The 27,197-nt window shown below is 45.7% G+C and overlaps 1 protein-coding gene across 1 annotated transcript; it reads left to right on the top strand.

Moving 5' to 3' along the window:
- Nucleotides 1-24,265: 24,265 nt before the first annotated feature.
- On the top strand, nucleotides 24,266-26,067 carry LOC123736651 (zinc finger protein 239; the record flags this gene model as incomplete). Its single annotated transcript, XM_045713231.1, has 1 exon — nucleotides 24,266-26,067. A coding segment is annotated over one exon (1,161 nt), but the record flags the coding sequence as incomplete, so codon positions are not given.
- Nucleotides 26,068-27,197: the final 1,130 nt, after the last annotated feature.

The raw sequence follows: 27,197 nt of genomic DNA, 5'->3' as shown, positions 1-27,197 counted from the left end.
CACATGGACAGACTGACTACTACCACATGGACAGACTGACTACCACCACATGGACAGACTGACTAGTACCACATGGACAGACTGACTAGTACTACATGGACAGACTGACTAGTACCACATGGACAGACTTCATTAGTGTGTTTGTATCAGACTGACTACTACCACATGGACAGACTGACTAGTACCACATGGACAGACTGACTAGTACCACATGGACAGACTGACTAGTACCACATGGACAGACTGACTAGTACCACATGGACAGACTGACTAGAACCACATGGACAGACTGACTAGTACCACATGGACAGACTGACTAGTACCACATGGACAGACTGACTAGTACCACATGGACAGACTGACTAGTACCACATGGACAGACTGACTAGTACCACATGGACAGACTGACTAGTACCACATGGTCAGACTGACTAGTACCACATGGACAGACTGACTAGTACCACATGGACAGACTGACTAGTACCACATGGACAGACTGACTAGTACCACATGGACAGACTGACTAGTACCACATGGACAGACTGACCAGTACCACATGGACAGACTGACTAGTACCACATGGACAGACTGACTAGTACCACATGGACAGACTGACTAGTACCACATGGACAGACTGACTACTACCACATGTTCAGACTGACTACTACCACATGGACAGACTGACTACTACCACATGGACAGACTGAGTACTACCACATGGACAGACTGACTACTACCACATGGACAGACTGACTAGTACCACATGGACAGACTGACTACTACCACATGGACAGACTGACTAGTACCACATGGACAGACTGACTAGTACCACATGGACAGACTGACTAGTACCACATGGACAGACTGACTACTACCACATGGACAGACTGACTACTACCACATGGACAGACTGACTACTACCACATGGACAGACTGACTACTACCACATGGACAGACTGACTACTACCACATGGACAGACTGACTACTACCACATGGACAGACTGACTACTACCACATGGACAGACTGACTACTACCACATGGACAGACTGACTACTACCACATGGACAGACTGACTACTACCTCATGGACAGACTGACTACTATCACATGGACAGACTGACTACTACCACATGGTCAGACTGACTACTACCACATGGACAGACTGACTACTACCACATGGACAGACTGACTACTACCTCATGGACAGACTGACTACTACCACATGGACAGACTGACTACTACCACATGGACAGACTGACTAGTACCACATGGACAGACTTCATTAGTGTGTTTGTATCAGACTGACTACTATCACATGGACAGACTGACTACTACCACATGGTCAGACTGACTACTACCACATGGACAGACTGACTACTACCACATGGACAGACTGACTACTACCTCATGGACAGACTGACTACTACCTCATGGACAGACTGACTACTACCTCATGGACAGACTGACTACTACCTCATGGACAGACTGACTACTACCACATGGACAGACTGACTACTACCACATGGACAGACTGACTACCACCACATGGACAGACTGACTAGTACCACATGGACAGACTGACTAGTACTACATGGACAGACTGACTAGTACCACATGGACAGACTTCATTAGTGTGTTTGTATCAGACTGACTACTACCACATGGACAGACTGACTAGTACCACATGGACAGACTGACTAGTACCACATGGACAGACTGACTACTACCACATGGACAGACTGACTAGTACCACATGGACAGACTGACTACAACCACATGGACAGACTGACTAGTACCACATGGACAGACTGACTAGTACCACATGGACAGACTGACTAGTACCACATGGACAGACTGACTAGTACCACATGGACAGACTGACTAGTACCACATGGTCAGACTGACTAGTACCACATGGACAGACTGACTAGTACCACATGGACAGACTGACTAGTACCACATGGACAGACTGACTAGTACCACATGGACAGACTGACTAGTACCACATGGACAGACTGACTAGTACCACATGGACAGACTGACTAGTACCACATGGACAGACTGACTAGTACCACATGTTCAGACTGACTAGTACCACATGGACAGACTGACTACTACCACATGGACAGACTGACTACTACCACATGGACAGACTGAGTACTACCACATGGACAGACTGACTACTACCACATGGACAGACTGACTACTACCACATGGACAGACTGACTAGTACCACATGGACAGACTGACTAGTACCACATGGACAGACTGACTAGTACCACATGGACAGACTGACTAGTACCACATGGACAGACTGACTAGTACCACATGGACAGACTGACTAGTACCACATGGACAGACTGACTACTACCACATGGACAGACTGACTACTACCACATGGACAGACTGACTACTACCACATGGACAGACTGACTACTACCACATGGACAGACTGACTACTACCACATGGACAGACTGACTACTACCACATGGACAGACTGACTACTACCACATGGACAGACTGACTACTACCACATGGACAGACTGACTACTACCTCATGGACAGACTGACTACTACCACATGGACAGACTGACTAGTACCACATGGACAGACTGACTACTACCACATGGACAGACTGACTAGTACCACATGGACAGACTGACTACTACCACATGGACAGACTGACTACTACCACATGGACAGACTGACTACTACCACATGGACAGACTGACTAGTACCACATGGACAGACTGACTAGTACCACATGGACAGACTGACTAGTACCACATGGACAGACTTCATTAGTGTGTTTGTATCAGACTGACTACTATCACATGGACAGACTGACTACTACCACATGGACAGACTGACTACTACCACATGGACAGACTGACTACTACCACATGGACAGACTGACTACTACCTCATGGACAGACTGACTACTACCACATGGACAGACTGACTACTACCACATGGACAGACTGACTAGTACCACATGGACAGACTGACTACTACCACATGGACAGACTGACTAGTACCACATGGACAGACTGACTAGTACCACATGGACAGACTGACTAGTACCACATGGACAGACTGACTAGTACCACATGGACAGACTGACTAGTACCACATGGACAGACTGACTAGTACCACATGGACAGACTGGCTAGTACCACATGGACAGACTGACTAGTACCACATGGACAGACTGACTAGTACCACATGGACAGACTTCATTAGTGTGTTTGTATCAGACTGACTACTATCACATGGACAGACTGACTACTATCACATGGACAGACTGACTATTACCTCATGGACAGACTGACTACTACCACATGGACAGACTGACTACTACCACATGGACAGACTGACTAGTACCACATGGACAGACTGACTACTACCACATGGACAGACTGACTAGTACCACATGGACAGACTGACTAGTACCACATGGACAGACTTCATTAGTGTGTTTGTATCAGACTGACTACTACCACATGGACAGACTGACTGGTACCACATGGACAGACTGACTGGTACCACATGGACAGACCGACTAGTACCACATGGACAGACTGACTAGTACCACATGGACAGACTTCATTATTTGACAGACTGACTACTACCACATGGACAGACTGACTACTACCACATGGACAGACTGACTACTACCTCATGGACAGACTGACTACTACCACATGGACAGACTGACTACTACCACATGGACAGACTGACTACTACCACATGGACAGACTGACTACTACCACATGGACAGACTGACTACTACCACATGGACAGACTGACTACTACCACATGGACAAACTGACTACTACCACATGGACAGACTGACTACTACCACATGGACAGACTGACTACTACCACATGGACAGACTGACTACTACCACATGGACAGACTGACTAGTACCACATGGACAGACTGACTAGTATCACATGGACAGACTGACTAGTATCACATGGACAGACTGACTACTACCACATGGACAGACTGACTAGTACCACATGGACAGACTTCATTAGTGTGTTTGTATCAGACTGACTACTATCACATGGACAGACTGACTACTACCACATGGACAGACTGACTACTACCACATGGACAGACTGACTACTACCACATGGACAGACTGACTACTACCACATGGACAGACTGACTACTACCACATGGACAGACTGACTACTACCACATGGACAGACTGACTACTACCACATGGACAGACTGACTACTACCACATGGACAGACTGACTACTACCTCATGGACAGACATACTACTACCACATGGACAGACTGACTACCACCACATGGACAGACTGACTAGTACTACATGGACAGACTGACTAGTACCACATGGACAGACTTATTAGTGTGTGTATCAGACTGACTACTACCACATGGACAGACTGACTACTACCACATGGACAGACTGACTAGTACCACATGGACAGACTGACTAGTACCACATGGACAGACTGACTACTACCACATGGACAGACTGACTACTACCACATGGACAGACTGACTAGTACCACATGGACAGACTGACTAGTACCACATGGACAGACTGACTACTACCACATGGACAGACTTCTTAGTGGTTTGTATCAGACTGACTACTATCACATGGACAGACTGACTACTACCACATGGACAGACTGACTACTACCACATGGACAGACTGACTACTACCACATGGACAGACTGACTACTACCTCATGGACAGACTGACTACTACCACATGGACAGACTGACTACTACCACATGGACAGACTGACTACTACCACATGGACAGACTGACTACTACCACATGGACAGACTGACTACTACCACATGGACAGACTGACTACTACCACATGGACAGACTGACTACTACCACATGGACAGACTGACTAGTACCACATGGACAGACTGACTAGTACTACATGGACAGACTGACTAGTACCACATGGACAGACTTCATTAGTGTGTTTGTATCAGACTGACTACTACCACATGGACAGACTGACTAGTACCACATGGACAGACTGACTAGTACCACATGGACAGACTGACTAGTACCACATGGACAGACTGACTAGTACCACATGGACAGACTGACTAGTACCACATGGACAGACTGACTAGTACCACATGGACAGACTGACTAGTACCACATGGACAGACTGACTAGTACCACATGGACAGACTGACTAGTACCACATGGACAGACTGACTACTACCACATGGACAGACTGACTACTACCACATGGTCAGACTGACTACTACCACATGGACAGACTGACTACTACCACATGGACAGACTGACTACTACCACATGGACAGACTGACTACTACCACATGGACAGACTGACTAGTACCACATGGACAGACTGACTACTACCACATGGACAGACTGACTACTACCACATGGACAGACTGACTACTACCACATGGACAGACTGACTACTACCACATGGACAGACTGACTACTACCACATGGACAGACTGACTAGTACCACATGGACAGACTGACTAGTACCACATGGACAGACTGACTAGTACCACATGGACAGACTGACTACTACCACATGGACAGACTGACTACTACCACATGGACAGACTGACTACTACCACATGGACAGACTGACTAGTACCACATGGACAGACTGACTAGTACCACATGGACAGACTGACTAGTACCACATGGACAGACTTCATTAGTGTGTTTGTATCAGACTGACTACTATCACATGGACAGACTGACTACTACCACATGGACAGACTGACTACTACCACATGGACAGACTGACTACTACCACATGGACAGACTGACTACTACCACATGGACAGACTGACTACTACCACATGGACAGACTGACTACTACCACATGGACAGACTGACTACTACCACATGGACAGACTGACTACTACCACATGGACAGACTGACTAGTACCACATGGACAGACTGACTAGTACCACATGGACAGACTGACTAGTACCACATGGACAGACTGACTAGTACCACATGGACAGACTGACTAGTACCACATGGACAGACTGGCTAGTACCACATGGACAGACTGGCTAGTACCACATGGACAGACTGACTAGTACCACATGGACAGACTTCATTAGTGTGTTTGTATCAGACTGACTACTATCACATGGACAGACTGACTACTATCACATGGACAGACTGACTAGTACCACATGGACAGACTGACTACTACCACATGGACAGACTGACTACTACCACATGGACAGACTGACTAGTACCACATGGACAGACTGACTACTACCACATGGACAGACTGACTAGTACCACATGGACAGACTGACTAGTACCACATGGACAGACTTCTAGTGTGGTATCAGACTGACTACTACCACATGGACAGACTGACTGGTACCACATGGACAGACTGACTGGTACCACATGGACAGACTGACTAGTACCACATGGACAGACTGACTAGTACCACATGGACAGACTTCATTAGTGTGTTTGTATCAGACTGACTACTACCACATGGACAGACTGACTACTACCACATGGACAGACTGACTACTACCACATGGACAGACTGACTACTACCTCATGGACAGACTGACTACTACCACATGGACAGACTGATTACTACCACATGGACAGACTGACTACTACCACATGGACAGACTGACTACTACCACATGGACAGACTGACTACTACCACATGGACAGACTGACTACTACCACATGGACAGACTGACTACTACCACATGGACAGACTGACTACTACCACATGGACAGACTGACTACTACCACATGGACAGACTGACTACTACCACATGGACAGACTGACTACTACCACATGGACAGACTGACTAGTACCACATGGACAGACAGACTAGTACCACATGGACAGACTGACTAGTACCACATGGACAGACTGACTAGTACCACATGGACAGACTTCATTAGTGTATCAGACTGACTACTATCACATGGACAGACTGACTACTACCACATGGACAGACTGACTACTACCACATGGACAGACTGACTACTACCACATGGACAGACTGACTACTACCACATGGACAGACTGACTACTACCACATGGACAGACTGACTACTACCACATGGACAGACTGACTACTACCACATGGACAGACTGACTACTACCACATGGACAGACTGACTACTACCACATGGACAGACTGACTACTACCACATGGACAGACTGACTACTACCACATGGACAGACATACTACTACCACATGGACAGACTGACTACTACCACATGGACAGACTGACTAGTACCACATGGACAGACTGACTAGTACCACATGGACAGACTTCATTAGTGTGTTTGTATCAGACTGACTACTACCACATGGACAGACTGACTACTACCACATGGACAGACTGACTAGTACCACATGGACAGACTGACTAGTACCACATGGACAGACTGACTACTACCACATGGACAGACTGACTACTACCACATGGACAGACTGACTAGTACCACATGGACAGACTGACTAGTACCACATGGACAGACTGACTAGTACCACATGGACAGACTGACTAGTACCACATGGACAGACTGACTAGTACCACATGGACAGACTGACTAGTACCACATGGACAGACTGACTACTACCACATGGACAGACTGACTAGTACCACATGGACAGACTGACTAGTACCACATGGACAGACTGACTAGTACCACATGGACAGACTGACTAGTACCACATGGACAGACTGACTAGTACCACATGGACAGACTGACTACTACCACATGGACAGACTGACTACTACCACATGGACAGACTGACTAGTACCACATGGACAGACTTCATTAGTGTGTTTGCATCAGACTGACTACTACCACATGGACAGACTGACTACTACCACATGGACAGACTTCATTAGTGTGTTTGTATCAGACTGACTACTATCACATGGACAGACTGACTACTACCACATGGACAGACTGACTACTACCACATGGACAGACTGACTACTACCACATGGACAGACTGACTACTACCACATGGACAGACTGACTACTACCACATGGACAGACTGACTACTACCTCATGGACAGACTGACTACTACCACATGGACAGACTGACTACTACCTCATGGACAGACTGACTACTACCACATGGACAGACTGACTACTACCACATGGACAGACTGACTACCACCACATGGACAGACTGACTAGTACCACATGGACAGACTGACTAGTACCACATGGACAGACTGACTAGTACCACATGGACAGACTTCATTAGTGTGTTTGTATCAGACTGACTACTACCACATGGACAGACTGACTAGTACCACATGGACAGACTGACTAGTACCACATGGACAGACTGACTACTACCACATGGACAGACTGACTAGTACCACATGGACAGACTGACTAGTACCACATGGACAGACTGACTACAACCACATGGACAGACTGACTAGTACCACATGGACAGACTGACTAGTACCACATGGACAGACTGACTAGTACCACATGGACAGACTGACTAGTACCACATGGTCAGACTGACTAGTACCACATGGACAGACTGACTAGTACCACATGGACAGACTGACTAGTACCACATGGACAGACTGACTAGTACCACATGGACAGACTGACTAGTACCACATGGACAGACTGACTAGTACCACATGGACAGACTGACTAGTACCACATGGACAGACTGACTAGTACCACATGGACAGACTGACTAGTACCACATGGACAGACTGACTACTACCACATGGACAGACTGACTACTACCACATGGACAGACTGACTACTACCACATGGACAGACTGACTACTACCACATGGACAGACTGACTACTACCACATGGACAGACTGACTACTACCACATGGACAGACTGACTACTACCACATGGACAGAGTGACTACTACCTCATGGACAGACTGACTACTACCACATGGACAGACTGACTACTACCTCATGGACAGACTGACTACTACCACATGGACAGACTGACTACTACCACATGGACAGACTGACTACTACCACATGGACAGACTGACTACTACCACATGGACAGACTGACTACTACCACATGGACAGACTGACTACTACCACATGGACAGACTGACTAGTACCACATGGACAGACTTCATTAGTGTGTTTGTATCAGACTGACTACTATCACATGGACAGACTGACTACTACCACATGGACAGACTGACTACTACCACATGGACAGACTGACTACTACCACATGGACAGACTGACTACTACCACATGGACAGACTGACTACTACCACATGGACAGACTGACTACTACCACATGGACAGACTGACTACTACCACATGGACAGACTGACTAGTACCACATGGACAGACTGACTAGTACCACATGGACAGACTGACTAGTACCACATGGACAGACTGACTAGTACCACATGGACAGACTGACTAGTACCACATGGACAGACTGACTAGTACCACATGGACAGACTGACTAGTACCACATGGACAGACTGACTAGTACCACATGGACAGACTTCATTAGTGTGTTTGTATCAGACTGACTACTACCACATGGACAGACTGACTACTATCACATGGACAGACTGACTACTACCACATGGACAGACTGACTACTACCACATGGACAGACTGACTACTACCACATGGACAGACTGACTACTACCACATGGACAGACTGACTACTACCACATGGACAGACTGACTACTACCACATGGACAGACTGACTAGTACCACATGGACAGACTGACTAGTACCACATGGACAGACTGACTACTACCACATGGACAGACTGACTAGTACCACATGGACAGACTGACTAGTACCACATGGACAGACTGACTAGTACCACATGGACAGACTGACTAGTACCACATGGACAGACTGACTAGTACCACATGGACAGACTGACTAGTACCACATGGACAGACTGACTAGTACCACATGGACAGACTGACTACTACCACATGGACAGACTGACTACTACCACATGGACAGACTGACTACTACCACATGGACAGACTGACTACTACCACATGGACAGACTGACTACTACCACATGGACAGACTGACTACTACCACATGGACAGACTGACTACTACCACATGGACAGACTGACTACTACCACATGGACAGACTGACTACTACCACATGGACAGACTGACTACTACCACATGGACAGACTGACTACTACCACATGGACAGACTGACTACTACCACATGGACAGACTGACTACTACCACATGGACAGACTGACTACTACCACATGGACAGACTGACTACTACCACATGGACAGACTGACTAGTACCACATGGACAGACTGACTAGTACCACATGGACAGACTTCATTAGTGTGTTTGTATCAGACTGACTACTATCACATGGACAGACTGACTACTACCACATGGACAGACTGACTACTACCACATGGACAGACTGACTACTACCACATGGACAGACTGACTACTACCACATGGACAGACTGACTACTACCTCATGGACAGACTGACTACTACCTCATGGACAGACTGACTACTACCACATGGACAGACTGACTAGTACCACATGGACAGACTGACTAGTACCACATGGACAGACTGACTAGTACCACATGGACAGACTGACTAGTACCACATGGACAGACTGGCTAGTACCACATGGACAGACTGACTAGTACCACATGGACAGACTGACTAGTACCACATGGACAGACTGACTAGTACCACATGGACAGACTTCATTAGTGTGTTTGTATCAGACTGACTACTATCACATGGACAGACTGACTACTATCACATGGACAGACTGACTACTACCACATGGACAGACTGACTACTACCACATGGACAGACTGACTACTACCACATGGACAGACTGACTAGTACCACATGGACAGACTGACTACTACCACATGGACAGACTGACTAGTACCACATGGACAGACTGACTAGTACCACATGGACAGACTGACTGGTACCACATGGACAGACTGACTGGTACCACATGGACAGACCGACTAGTACCACATGGACAGACTGACTAGTACCACATGGACAGACTGACTAGTACCACATAGACAGACTTCATTAGTGTGTTTGTATCAGACTGACTACTATCACATGGACAGATTGACTAGTACCACATGGACAGACTGACTAGTACCACATGGACAGACTGACTACTACCACATGGACAGACTGACTAGTACCACATGGACAGACTGACTAGTACCACATGGACAGACTGACTAGTACCACATGGACAGACTGACTGGTACCACATGGACAGACTGACTGGTACCACATGGACAGACTGACTGGTACCACATGGACAGACTGACTGGTACCACATGGACAGACTGACTAGTACCACATGGACAGACTGACTAGTACCACATGGACAGACTTCATTAGTGTGTTTGTATCAGACTGACTACTATCACATGGACAGACTGACTACTACCACATGGACAGACTGACTACTACCACATGGACAGACTGACTACTACCACATGGACAGACTGACTACTACCACATGGACAGACTGACTACTACCACATGGACAGACTGACTACTACCACATGGACAGACTGACTACTACCACATGGACAGACTGACTACTACCACATGGACAGACTGACTAGTACCACATGGACAGACTTCATTAGTGTGTTTGTATCAGACTGACTACTACCACATGGACAGACTGACTACTACCACATGGACAGACTGACTAGTACCACATGGACAGACTGACTAGTACCACATGGACAGACTGACTAGTACCACATGGACAGACTGACTAGTACCACATGGACAGACTGACTAGTACCACATGGACAGACTGACTACTACCACATGGACAGACTGACTAGTACCACATGGACAGACTGACTACTACCACATGGACAGACTTCATATTTTACAGACTGACTACTACCACATGGACAGACTGACTGGTACCACATGGACAGACCGACTAGTACCACATGGACAGACCGACTAGTACCACATGGACAGACTGACTAGTACCACATGGACAGACTTCATTAGTGTGTTTGTATCAGACTGACTACTATCACATGGACAGACTGACTACTACCACATGGACAGACTGACTACTACCACATGGACAGACTGACTACTACCTCATGGACAGACTGACTACTACCACATGGACAGACTGACTACTACCACATGGACAGACTGACTACTACCACATGGACAGACTGACTACTACCACATGGACAGACTGACTACTACCACATGGACAGACTGACTACTACCACATGGACAGACTGACTACTACCACATGGACAGACTGACTACTACCACATGGACAGACTGACTACTACCACATGGACAGACTGACTACTACCACATGGACAGACTGACTACTACCACATGGACAGACTGACTAGTACCTCATGGACAGACTGACTAGTACCACATGGACAGACTGACTAGTACCACATGGACAGACTGACTAGTATCACATGGACAGACTGACTAGTATCACATGGACAGACTGACTACTACCACATGGACAGACTGACTAGTACCACATGGACAGACTTCTAGGACAGACTGACTACTATCACATGGACAGACTGACTACTACCACATGGACAGACTGACTACTACCACATGGACAGACTGACTACTACCACATGGACAGACTGACTACTACCACATGGACAGACTGACTAGTACCACATGGACAGACTTCATTAGTGTGTTTGTATCAGACTGACTACTACCACATGGACAGACTGACTACTACCACATGGACAGACTGACTAGTACCACATGGACAGACTGACTAGTACCACATGGACAGACTGACTAGTACCACATGGACAGACTGACTACTACCACATGGACAGACTGACTAGTACCACATGGACAGACTGACTAGTACCACATGGACAGACTGACTAGTACCACATGGACAGACTGACTAGTACCACATGGACAGACTGACTAGTACCACATGGACAGACTGACTAGTACCACATGGACAGACTGACTACTACCACATGGACAGACTGACTAGTACCACATGGACAGACTGACTAGTACCACATGGTCAGACTGACTAGTACCACATGGTCAGACTGACTAGTACCACATGGACAGACTGACTAGTACCACATGGTCAGACTGACTAGTACCACATGGTCAGACTGACTACTACCACATGGACAGACTTCATTAGTGTGTTTGTATCAGACTGACTACTACCACATGGTCAGACTGACTACTACCACATGGACAGACTTCATTAGTGTGTTTGTATCAGACTGACTACTATCACATGGACAGACTGACTACTACCACATGGACAGACTGACTACTACCACATGGTCAGACTGACTACTACCACATGGACAGACTGACTACTACCACATGGACAGACTGACTACTACCTCATGGACAGACTGACTACTACCACATGGACAGACTGACTACTACCTCATGGACAGACTGACTACTACCACATGGACAGACTGACTACTACCACATGGACAGACTGACTACTACCACATGGACAGACTGACTACCACCACATGGACAGACTGACTAGTACCACATGGACAGACTGACTAGTACTACATGGACAGACTGACTAGTACCACATGGACAGACTTCATTAGTGTGTTTGTATCAGACTGACTACTACCACATGGACAGACTGACTAGTACCACATGGACAGACTGACTAGTACCACATGGACAGACTGACTAGTACCACATGGACAGACTGACTAGTACCACATGGACAGACTGACTAGTACCACATGGACAGACTGACTAGCAACCACATGGACAGACTGACTAGTACCACATGGACAGACTGACTAGTACCACATGGACAGACTGACTAGTACCACATGGACAGACTGACTAGTACCACATGGACAGACTGACTAGTACCACATGGACAGACTGACTAGTACCACATGGACAGACTGACTAGTACCACATGGACAGACTGACTAGTACCACATGGACAGACTGACTAGTACCACATGGACAGACTGACTAGTACCACATGGACAGACTGACTAGTACCACATGGACAGACTGACTAGTACCACATGGACAGACTGACTAGTACCACATGGACAGACTGACTAGTACCACATGGACAGACTGACTAGTACCACATGGTCAGACTGACTACTACCACATGGACAGACTGACTAGTACCACATGGACAGACTGACTACTACCACATGGACAGACTGACTACTACCACATGGACAGACTGACTACTACCACATGGACAGACTGACTACTACCACATGGACAGACTGACTACTACCACATGGACAGACTGACTAGTACCACATGGACAGACTGACTAGTACCACATGGACAGACTGACTAGTACCACATGGACAGACTGACTAGTACCACATGGACAGACTGACTAGTACCACATGGACAGACTGACTACTACCACATGGACAGACTGACTACTACCACATGGACAGACTGACTACTACCACATGGACAGACTGACTACTACCACATGGACAGACTGACTACTACCACATGGACAGACTGACTACTACCACATGGACAGACTGACTACTACCACATGGACAGACTGACTACTACCACATGGACAGACTGACTACTACCACATGGACAGACTGACTACTACCACATGGACAGACTGACTACTACCACATGGACAGACTGACTACTACCACATGGACAGACTGACTACTACCACATGGACAGACTGACTACTACCACATGGACAGACTGACTAGTACCACATGGACAGACTTCATTAGTGTGTTTGTATCAGACTGACTACTATCACATGGACAGACTGACTACTACCACATGGACAGACTGACTACTACCACATGGACAGACTGACTACTACCACATGGACAGACTGACTACTACCACATGGACAGACTGACTACTACCACATGGACAGACTGACTACTACCACATGGACAGACTGACTACTACCACATGGACAGACTGACTAGTACCACATGGACAGACTGACTAGTACCACATGGACAGACTGACTAGTACCACATGGACAGACTGACTAGTACCACATGGACAGACTGGCTAGTACCACATGGACAGACTGGCTAGTACCACATGGACAGACTGACTAGTACCACATGGCCAGACTGACTAGTACCACATGGACAGACTTCATTAGTGTGTTTGTATCAGACTGACTACTATCACATGGACAGACTGACTACTATCACATGGACAGACTGACTACTACCTCATGGACAGACTGACTACTACCACATGGACAGACTGACTACTACCACATGGACAGACTGACTACTACCACATGGACAGACTGACTACTACCACATGGACAGACTGACTAGTACCACATGGACAGACTGACTAGTACCACATGGACAGACTTCATTAGTGTGTTTGTATCAGACTGACTACTACCACATGGACAGACTGACTGGTACCACATGGACAGACTGACTGGTACCACATGGACAGACCGACTAGTACCACATGGACAGACTGACTAGTACCACATGGACAGACTTCATTAGTGTGTTTGTATCAGACTGACTACTATCACATGGACAGACTGACTACTACCACATGGACAGAGTGACTACTACCTCATGGACAGACTGACTACTACCACATGGACAGACTGACTACTACCACATGGACAGACTGACTACTACCACATGGACTGACTGACTAGTACCACATGGACAGACTTCATTAGTGTGTGTATCAGACTGACTACTACCACATGGACAGACTGACTACTACCACATGGTCAGACTGACTACTACCACATGGACAGACTGACTACTACCACATGGACAGACTGACTACTACCACATGGACAGACTGACTACTACCACATGGACAGACTGACTACTACCACATGGACAGACTGACTACTACCACATGGACAGACTGACTACTACCACATGGACAGACTGACTAGTACCACATGGACAGACTGACTAGTACCACATGGACAGACTGACTAGTACCACATGGACAGACTGACTAGTACCACATGGACAGACTTCATTAGTGTGTTTGTATCAGACTGACTACTATCACATGGACAGACTGACTAGTACCACATGGACAGACTGACTAGTACCACATGGACAGACTGACTAGTACCACATGGACAGACTGACTAGTACCACATGGACAGACTGACTAGTACCACATGGACAGACTGACTGGTACCACATGGACAGACTGACTGGTACCACATGGACAGACTGACTAGTACCACATGGACAGACTGACTAGTACCACATGGACAGACTGACTGGTACCACATGGACAGACTGACTAGTACCACATGGACAGACTGACTAGTACCACATGGACAGACTTCATTAGTGTGTTTGTATCAGACTGACTACTATCACATGGACAGACTGACTACTACCACATGGACAGACTGACTACTACCACATGGACAGACTGACTACTACCACATGGACAGACTGACTACTACCACATGGACAGACTGACTACTACCACATGGACAGACTGACTACTACCACATGGACAGACTGACTACTACCACATGGACAGACTGACTACTACCACATGGACAGACTGACTACTACCACATGGACAGACTGACTACTACCACATGGACAGACATACTACTACCACATGGACAGACTGACTACCACCACATGGACAGACTGACTAGTACTACATGGACAGACTGACTAGTACCACATGGACAGACTTCATTAGTGTGTTTGTATCAGACTGACTACTACCACATGGACAGACTGACTAGTACCACATGGACAGACTGACTAGTACCACATGGACAGACTGACTAGTACCACATGGACAGACTGACTAGTACCACATGGACAGACTGACTACTACCACATGGACAGACTGACTACTACCACATGGACAGACTGACTACTACCACATGGACAGACTGACTAGTACCACATGGACAGACTGACTAGTACCACATGGACAGACTGACTAGTACCACATGGACAGACTGACTACTACCACATGGACAGACTGACTAGTACCACATGGACAGACTGACTAGTACCACATGGACAGACTGACTACTACCACATGGACAGACTGACTACTACCACATGGACAGACTGACTAGTACCACATGGACAGACTGACTACTACCACATGGACAGACTGACTACTACCACATGGACAGACTGACTACTACCACATGGACAGACTGACTACTACCACATGGACAGACTGACTACTACCACATGGACAGACTGACTACTACCACATGGACAGACTGACTAGTACCACATGGACAGACTGACTAGTACCACATGGACAGACTTCATTAGTGTGTTTGTATCAGACTGACTACTATCACATGGACAGACTGACTACTACCACATGGACAGACTGACTACTACCACATGGACAGACTGACTACTACCACATGGACAGACTGACTACTACCACATGGACAGACTGACTACTACCACATGGACAGACTGACTACTACCACATGGACAGACTGACTACTACCACATGGACAGACTGACTACTACCACATGGACAGACTGACTACTACCACATGGACAGACTGACTAGTACCACATGGACAGACTGACTAGTACCACATGGACAGACTGACTAGTACCACATGGACAGACTGACTAGTACCACATGGACAGACTGACTAGTACCACATGGACAGACTGACTAGTACCACATGGACAGACTGACTAGTACCACATGGACAGACTGACTAGTACCACATGGACAGACTGACTAGTACCACATGGACAGACTGACTAGTACCACATGGACAGACTGACTAGTACCACATGGACAGACTGACTACTACCACATGGACAGACTGACTACTACCACATGGACAGACTGACTACTACCACATGGACAGACTGACTACTACCACATGGACAGACTGACTAGTACCACATGGACAGACTTCATTAGTGTGTTTGTGTCAGACTGACTACTACCACATGGACAGACTGACTACTACCACATGGACAGACTGACTACTACCACATGGACAGACTGACTACTACCACATGGACAGACTGACTACTACCACATGGACAGACTGACTACTACCACATGGACAGACTGACTACTACCACATGGACAGACTGACTACTACCACATGGACAGACTGACTACTACCACATGGACAGACTGACTACTACCACATGGACAGACTGACTACTACCACATGGACAGACTGACTACTACCACATGGACAGACTGACTAGTACCACATGGAGACTTCATTAGTGTGTTTGTATCAGACTGACTACTATCACATGGACAGACTGACTAGTACCACATGGACAGACTGACTAGTACCACATGGACAGACTGACTACTACCACATGGACAGACTGACTACTACCACATGGACAGACTGACTAGTACCACATGGACAGACTGACTGGTACCACATGGACAGACTGACTGGTACCACATGGACAGACTGACTAGTATCACATGGACAGACTGACTACTACCACATGGACAGACTGACTAGTACCACATGGACAGACTTATTAGTGTGGTATCAGACTGACTACTATCACATGGACAGACTGACTACTACCACATGGACAGACTGACTACTACCACATGGACAGACTGACTACTACCACATGGACAGACTGACTAGTACCACATGGACAGACTGACTACTACCACATGGACAGACTGACTAGTACCACATGGACAGACTGACTAGTACCACATGGACAGACTTCATAGTGTGTTGTGTCAGACTGACTACTACCACATGGACAGACTGACTACTACCACATGGACAGACTGACTACTACCACATGGACAGACTCAGACTGACTACTACCACATGGACAGACTGACTACTACCACATGGACAGACTTGGTTGACAGACTGACTACTATCACATGGACAGACTGACTACTACCACATGGACAGACTGACTAGTACCACATGGACAGACTGACTACTACCACATGGACAGACTGACTACTACCACATGGACAGACTGACTACTACCACATGGACAGACTGACTACTACCACATGGACAGACTGACTACTACCACATGGACAGACTGACTACTACCACATGGACAGACTGACTACTACCACATGGACAGACTGACTACTACCACATGGACAGACTGACTACTACCACATGGACAGACTGACTACTACCACATGGACAGACTGACTAGTACCACATGGACAGACTGACTAGTACCACATGGACAGACTGACTAGTACCACATGGACAGACTTCATTAGTGTGTTTGTATCAGACTGACTACTACCACATGGACAGACTGACTACTACCACATGGACAGACTGACTACTACCACATGGACAGACTGACTACTACCACATGGACAGACTGACTACTACCACATGGACAGACTGACTACCACCACATGGACAGACTGACTAGTACCACATGGACAGACTGACTAGTACCACATGGACAGACTGACTAGTACCACATGGACAGACTGACTAGTACCACATGGACAGACTGACTAGTACCACATGGACAGACTGACTAGTACCACATGGACAGACTGACTAGTACCACATGGACAGACTGACTACTACCACATGGACAGACTGACTACTACCACATGGACAGACTGACTGGTACCACATGGACAGACTGACTGGTACCACATGGACAGACTGACTGGTACCACATGGACAGACTGACTGGTACCACATGGACAGACTGACTAGTACCACATGGACAGACTTCATTAGTGTGTTTGTATCAGACTGACTACTATCACATGGACAGACTGACTACTACCACATGGACAGACTGACTACTACCTCATGGACAGACTGACTACTACCACATGGACAGACTGACTACTACCACATGGACAGACTGACTAGTACCACATGGTCAGACTGACTAGTACCACATGGTCAAACTGACTACTACCACATGGACAGACTTCATCAGTGTGTTTGTGTCAGACTGACTACTACCACATGGACAGACTGACTACTACCACATGGTCAGACTGACTACTACCACATGGACAGACTTCATTAGTGTGTTTGTAACAGACTGACTACTACCACATGGTCAGACTGACTACTACCACATGGACAGACTTCATTAGTGTGTTTGTATCAGACTGACTACTATCACATGGACAGACTGACTACTACCACATGGTCAGACTGACTACTACCACATGGACAGACTGACTACTACCACATGGACAGACTGACTACTACCACATGGACAGACTGACTACTACCACATGGACAGACTGACTAGTACCACATGGACAGACTGACTACTACCACATGGACAGACTGACTACTACCACATGGACAGACTGACTACTACCACATGGACAGACTGACTACTACCACATGGACAGACTGACTACCACCACATGGACAGACTGACTAGTACCACATGGACAGACTGACTAGTACCACATGGACAGACTGACTACCACCACATGGACAGACTTATTAGTGTGTTTGTATCAGACTGACTACTATCACATGGACAGACTGACTACTACCACATGGACAGACTGACTACTACCACATGGACAGACTGACTACTACCACATGGACAGACTGACTACTACCACATGGACAGACTGACTACAACCACATGGACAGACTGACTAGTACCACATGGACAGACTGACTAGTACCACATGGACAGACTGACTAGTACCACATGGACAGACTGACTAGTACCACATGGACAGACTGACTAGTACCACATGGACAGACTGACTAGTACCACATGGACAGACTGACTAGTACCACATGGACAGACTGACTAGTACCACATGGACAGACTGACTAGTACCACATGGACAGACTGACTAGTACCACATGGACAGACTGACTAGTACCACATGGACAGACTGACTACTACCACATGGACAGACTGACTACTACCACATGGACAGACTGACTACTACCACATGGACAGACTGACTACTACCACATGGACAGACTGACTACTACCACATGGACAGACTGACTACTACCACATGGACAGACTGACTAGTACCACATGGACAGACTGACTACTACCACATGGACAGACTGACTACTACCACATGGACAGACTGACTAGTACCACATGGACAGACTGACTAGTACCACATGGACAGACTGACTAGTACCACATGGACAGACTGACTAGTACCACATGGACAGACTGACTAGTACCACATGGACAGACTGACTACTACCACATGGACAGACTGACTACTACCACATGGACAGACTGACTACTACCACATGGACAGACTGACTAGTACCACATGGACAGACTTCATTAGTGTGTTTGTATCAGACTGACTACTATCACATGGACAGACTGACTACTACCACATGGACAGACTGACTACTACCACATGGACAGACTGACTACTACCACATGGACAGACTGACTACTACCTCATGGACAGACTGACTACTACCACATGGACAGACTGACTAGTACCACATGGACAGACTGACTAGTACCACATGGACAGACTGACTAGTACCACATGGACAGACTGACTACTACCACATGGACAGACTGACTACTACCACATGGACAGACTGACTACTACCACATGGACAGACTGACTACTACCACATGGACAGACTGACTACTACCACATGGACAGACAGACTACTACCACATGGACAGACAGACTACTACCACATGGACAGACTGACTACTACCACATGGACAGACTTCATTAGTGGTTGTATCAGACTGACTACTATCACATGGACAGACTGACTACTACCACATGGACAGACTGACTACTACCACATGGACAGACTGACTACTACCACATGGACAGACTGACTACTACCACATGGACAGACTGACTACTACCACATGGACAGACTGACTACTACCACATGGACAGACTGACTACTACCACATGGACAGACTGACTACTACCACATGGACAGACTGACTAGTACCACATGGACAGACTTCATTAGTGTGTTTGTATCAGACTGACTACTATCACATGGACAGACTGACTACTACCACATGGTCAGACTGACTACTACCACATGGACAGACTGACTACTACCTCATGGACAGACTGACTACTACCTCATGGACAGACTGACTACTACCACATGGAAAGACTGACTACTACCACATGGACAGACTGACTACTACCTCATGGACAGACTGACTACTACCACATGGACAGACTGACTACTACCACATGGACAGACTGACTACTACCACATGGACAGACTGACTACTACCACATGGACAGACTGACTACTACCACATGGACAGACTGACTAGTACCACATGGACAGACTTCATTAGTGGTTGATCAGACTGACTACTATCACATGGACAGACTGACTACTACCACATGGACAGACTGACTACTACCACATGGACAGACTGACTAGTACCACATGGACAGACTGACTAGTACCACATGGACAGACTGACTAGTACCACATGGACAGACTGACTAGTACCACATGGACAGACTGACTAGTACCACATGGACAGACTGACTAGTACCACATGGACAGACTGACTACTACCACATGGACAGACTGACTACTACCACATGGACAGACTGTCTACCACCACATGGACAGACTGTCTACCACCACATGGACAGACTGACTAGTACCACATGGACAGACTTCATTAGTGTGTTTGGGGGGGCATGCTGTTTATTTAGTCAGGCATTGCCCACATTATTCTGACATATTTTGGAATGTTAATTATGTGAACGTCAATGCATAATGCCATTGGGTAGGCAAATAAAAATTAAATAAACACTATTGTTAAAGTGGTAGGCTAATGCATATGTTTTTAGCATGCGTTTTGGGGGGAGTTTTTATCCTATATGCTGTTACAACAATTAAACTTAAAATATAGGTCCTTGTAATTTTCAATGAAGTGCTTGGAAAAAGTCTTTGAATTTGACTTGCCGATATCTATATTTATTTATTTATTTTACTAGGCATGTCAGTTAAGAACAAATTATTATTTTCAATGACGGCCTTGTTCAATTAGCTGCCTTGTTCAGGGGCAGAAGAACAGATTTTTGCCTTGTCAGCTCAGGGATTTGATCTTTCAACCTTTCGGTTACAAGTCCAACACTCTAACCACTAGGCTACCTGCCGCCAAGTGAACCCTGTATAGTCTACTTACTCAGCCCGCAAATGAAAGAGAAAATAATCTGCTATTGATATTATAGCAGATTATTTTACGCATCACTCACTTTCCTGTCAAATCTGGACCAGTAAATTTCAGTTGGCGCTGGCCCGGTGTGCCACTGGTAAATGTACCTGAATGTTGAACCCTGTGTGTGCGGTGCACGTTGGTCCTATATGTCTACCACTCCGTATAGCCGTTAGCGATGCTAAAGTATTCAGGTAGACGGAAAGACAATGACAAGGTAACTACAAAGTATTCTATGCCTACCTGGCAGAATCGTGATTATTTGCATCAATCCATTGGCCATTTGTTTTGAAAACTCCCATCACAACTGCGCTACAGAAATACTCCTAGACAAACAAGAATGCCTGGCTGGTGGCACTAGAATTAAAGGGTAACGACACAACAAAAATAAATATATTGCAGATTTTTTCCCACAAAATAAATGTATTTTGATGTGGTTGAAGTTGTGAATTTAGAACATTCAATATTGTTTTTCTATTTCAGTGTGATTTTGAGAGGCCGAAAACGAGAAGAAAAAAATAATAATGGGGAAATCAGACCTCCCCACGTTTTTGTTTTGTTGTTGTAGTATCTCTTTTCTTTGCTGTTACAGTAAATCAATGTAAGAACACAGGGGAATGCTAATTTAACAGATGGCTAGTCATTATTAGCCTGGTTATATTATGGGACACAGGCCAGGTCATTATAAATTATCACATTTAACTGAGGGAACATGTGGTTACTATCACTGTTGTGGTTGACTCACCTAGCTACCTTAATATGGATGCATTAACAAGTTGCTCTGGATAGTGACCATACTATTCCCTTAAAGCCACACAGTGTAAAATACATGGGTCATGTAAACAATAGAGCACATGCATCACATGCAAAGAGCACTTGACTGTAAGTCTCTCTGGATAAGAGGGTCCGCTAAATGACTAAAATGTACGTGGAGATTTCATTCAGGTCTCCCTATTTAACCACCCTGTTTGTCTTTAGCAGAAGAGAGACCCGACTCAGAGGAACCGGAGACGTCTGAACCAGCGAGACGACACCACTGTTCACAGTGTGGAAAGAGTTTTACCCATTTAGGGAGCCTTAAAAACCACAAGAGAACACATGCAGAGAAGAAGTCTTACAACTGCTCTCAGTGTGGAAAGAGTTTTAGCTGGTCTGGGCAACTGAAAGAACATGAGAGAATACACACAGGAGTGAAGCCTCACCAGTGCTCCCAGTGTGGAAAGAGATTTTTCAAGTCATCACATCTGAACGAGCATAAGAGAATACACACAGGAGAAAAAACATTCCAATGCTCTCAGTGTGGAAGGACATTTTCCCGATCAGGGGACCTGAAATCACATGAAAGAATACACACAGGGGAAAAGCCTTATCACTGCTCTCAATGCGGAAAGAGTTTTACCCGGTTAGGGAACCAAAAAATGCATGAGCGAATACACACAGGAGTGAAGCCTTACCACTGCTCACAGTGTGAAAAGAGTTTTGCAAAGTTAGGGAACCTAAAAATACATAATAGAATACACACAGGAGAAAAACCATTCCAATGCTCTCAGTGTGGAAAGACATTTTCACGATCAGGGGACTTGAAATCACATGAAAGAATACACACAGGGGAAAAGCCGTATCACTGTTCCCATTGTAAAAGTAGTTTTAGCTGGTCAGGGCAATTGAACGAGCATGAGAGAACACACACAGGAGTGAAGCCTTACCACTGCTCCCAGTGTGGAAAGAGTTTTAGAAGGTTGGGGTCCCTTAAATCACATAAGATGTATACACACACAGGAGAAAAGCCATGTAACTTCTCCCAGAGTGAAAAAAACAAGTATGTGTCATTAGGGGACATGAAAAAGCATGAGAGAACACACTCTGTAGGGAAGTCTTTCCAATGCTCTCAGTGTGGAAAGGGATTTATCCAGTCATCGCATCTGAAAGTGCATAAGAGAATACACACAAGAGAGAAGCCATTCCAATGCCTGCAGTGTGGAAAGAGTTATACCCGTTTAGGGAACTTGAAAACGCATGAGATGACACACACAGGAGAGAAGCCATTCCAATGCCGTCAGTGTGGAAAGCGGTTTACCTGGTTAGGGAACCTGAGAATGCATAAGGTGACACATAAAGTAGGATAGCCTCACCTCTTTTCCTAGTGTGAAAATGGTTTTGTTCATTTAAAGGGCTTGAAAGAGCATGAGAAAGTACATACACAGGAGGAGAAGACATACCACTGCTCTCATTGCCCAAATACATTTTCAAAGGACCTGAAATCACATGAGAGGAAAGAGTTCTGACTTATGTTTTTGATGAAGAATTTTTGTTTTTGGTTGTGACATGAAATCTAATTGTATATATAAAATCATACTCACAATTTGGCCTACATTTGTTTTTTGTTTTTAATCTCCAGACATGGTCATGTGATAGGGGCAGTATTACTGTATTTATCCCCAAGGATACAGTCATGTGAAAAGGGCAGTATTACTGTATTCATGGTCATATCTCAAATCTGATTTAATCAAATGAAATGTGTAGTTGGTTTTGATTATAAACATTGATTGAATGGATACAAATGTGGATGTTAATTTGATGATTTGGATATTTCAAAATGTAGATTAATATAATTCAGATTTCTTTATTCTAACCTTAACCTCTTGAATTTAGTTGTTGTTGTGTTTCATTGACTTAATTTGTGTACTAGTCATCAAGGAATATGAAAATGTGATAATGTTGTTCTGATGATGACATTGGACATTAAAAACATTCAATACCTCATGAATGATCCCATCAGTATTATTAAGACACTCACTACCTCATGAATGTTCCCATGAGTATTTTTAAGACACTCACTACCTCATGAATGATCCCATCAGTATTATTAAGAAACTCACTACCTCATGAATGATCCCATCACTACCTCATGAATGTTCCCATCAGTATTATTAAAACATTCACTACCTCATGAATGTTCCCATCAGTATTATTGCACTATGTCAGAAAAACAAGTGCTGATTATAAAAAGGACTTGATTAATGCAACAGTTTTTTCTGAATAGTGTAGGCTATTAGTCTGATGATGGTAGTGTGGTGCTGGGGAGTAGTTCTCTAGAAGTTATAGCATATGTATGAAGGTGCATTAACTCTGGAGAACCTTTAAAGGTGAGCAGCACAATCTGACATTTGATCCTAAACAGGAAGCCAATAGAGGTTGAATAAAACAGGGGTGATGTTTTTTTTCTTCTCGTTTGTGGTCTGGGAAGAAGCCTTACTGGGATTCCTGTCAGCAGTAGTCAAGAACGACCTGATTGGAACGATGTTACGCAGGTGGAAAAATTACACATTATTGATGTTGCTTCAAATGAGAAAGTGCTAATCTTGTTCTGTGCACTTTTAGAGCCAATAAGCAGAAGGTCTGTTTTGCTGCAAACTGACAAACTGTTTAGATGCAATCAAAAGACGGATGCAGTTTTGATTGCATCTAGACAGTTTGTCAGTTTGGTTTTCAGTGTTCTCATCTAGACAGTCTGTCAGTTTGGTTCTCAGTGTTCTCATCTAGACAGTTTTTCAGTTTGGTTCTCAGTGTCCTCATCTAGACAGTCTGTCAGTTTGGTTATTGAAGTCTCAGTGTCCTCATCTAGACAGTCTGTCAGTTTGGTTCTTGAAGTCTCAGTGTCCTCATCTAGACAGTCTGTCAGTTTGGTTATTGAAGTCTCAGTGCCCTCAGCTAGACAGTCTGTCAGTTTGGCTATTGAAGTCTCAGTGTCCTCAGCTAGACAGTCTGTCAGTTTGGCTATTGAAGTCTCAGTGCCCTCAGCTAGACAGTCTGTCAGTTTGGTTATTGAAGTCTCAGTGCCCTCAGCTAGACAGTCTGTCAGTTTGGCTATTGAAGTCTCAGTGTCCTCAGCTAGAC

This window comes from Salmo salar, chromosome ssa02, assembly GCF_905237065.1.
Source record: "Salmo salar chromosome ssa02, Ssal_v3.1, whole genome shotgun sequence".
Classification (NCBI taxonomy): domain Eukaryota; kingdom Metazoa; phylum Chordata; class Actinopteri; order Salmoniformes; family Salmonidae; genus Salmo; species Salmo salar.
The sequence above is the reverse complement of the archived record's forward strand: the minus strand, read 5'-3'. Positions and strand labels throughout refer to the sequence as shown.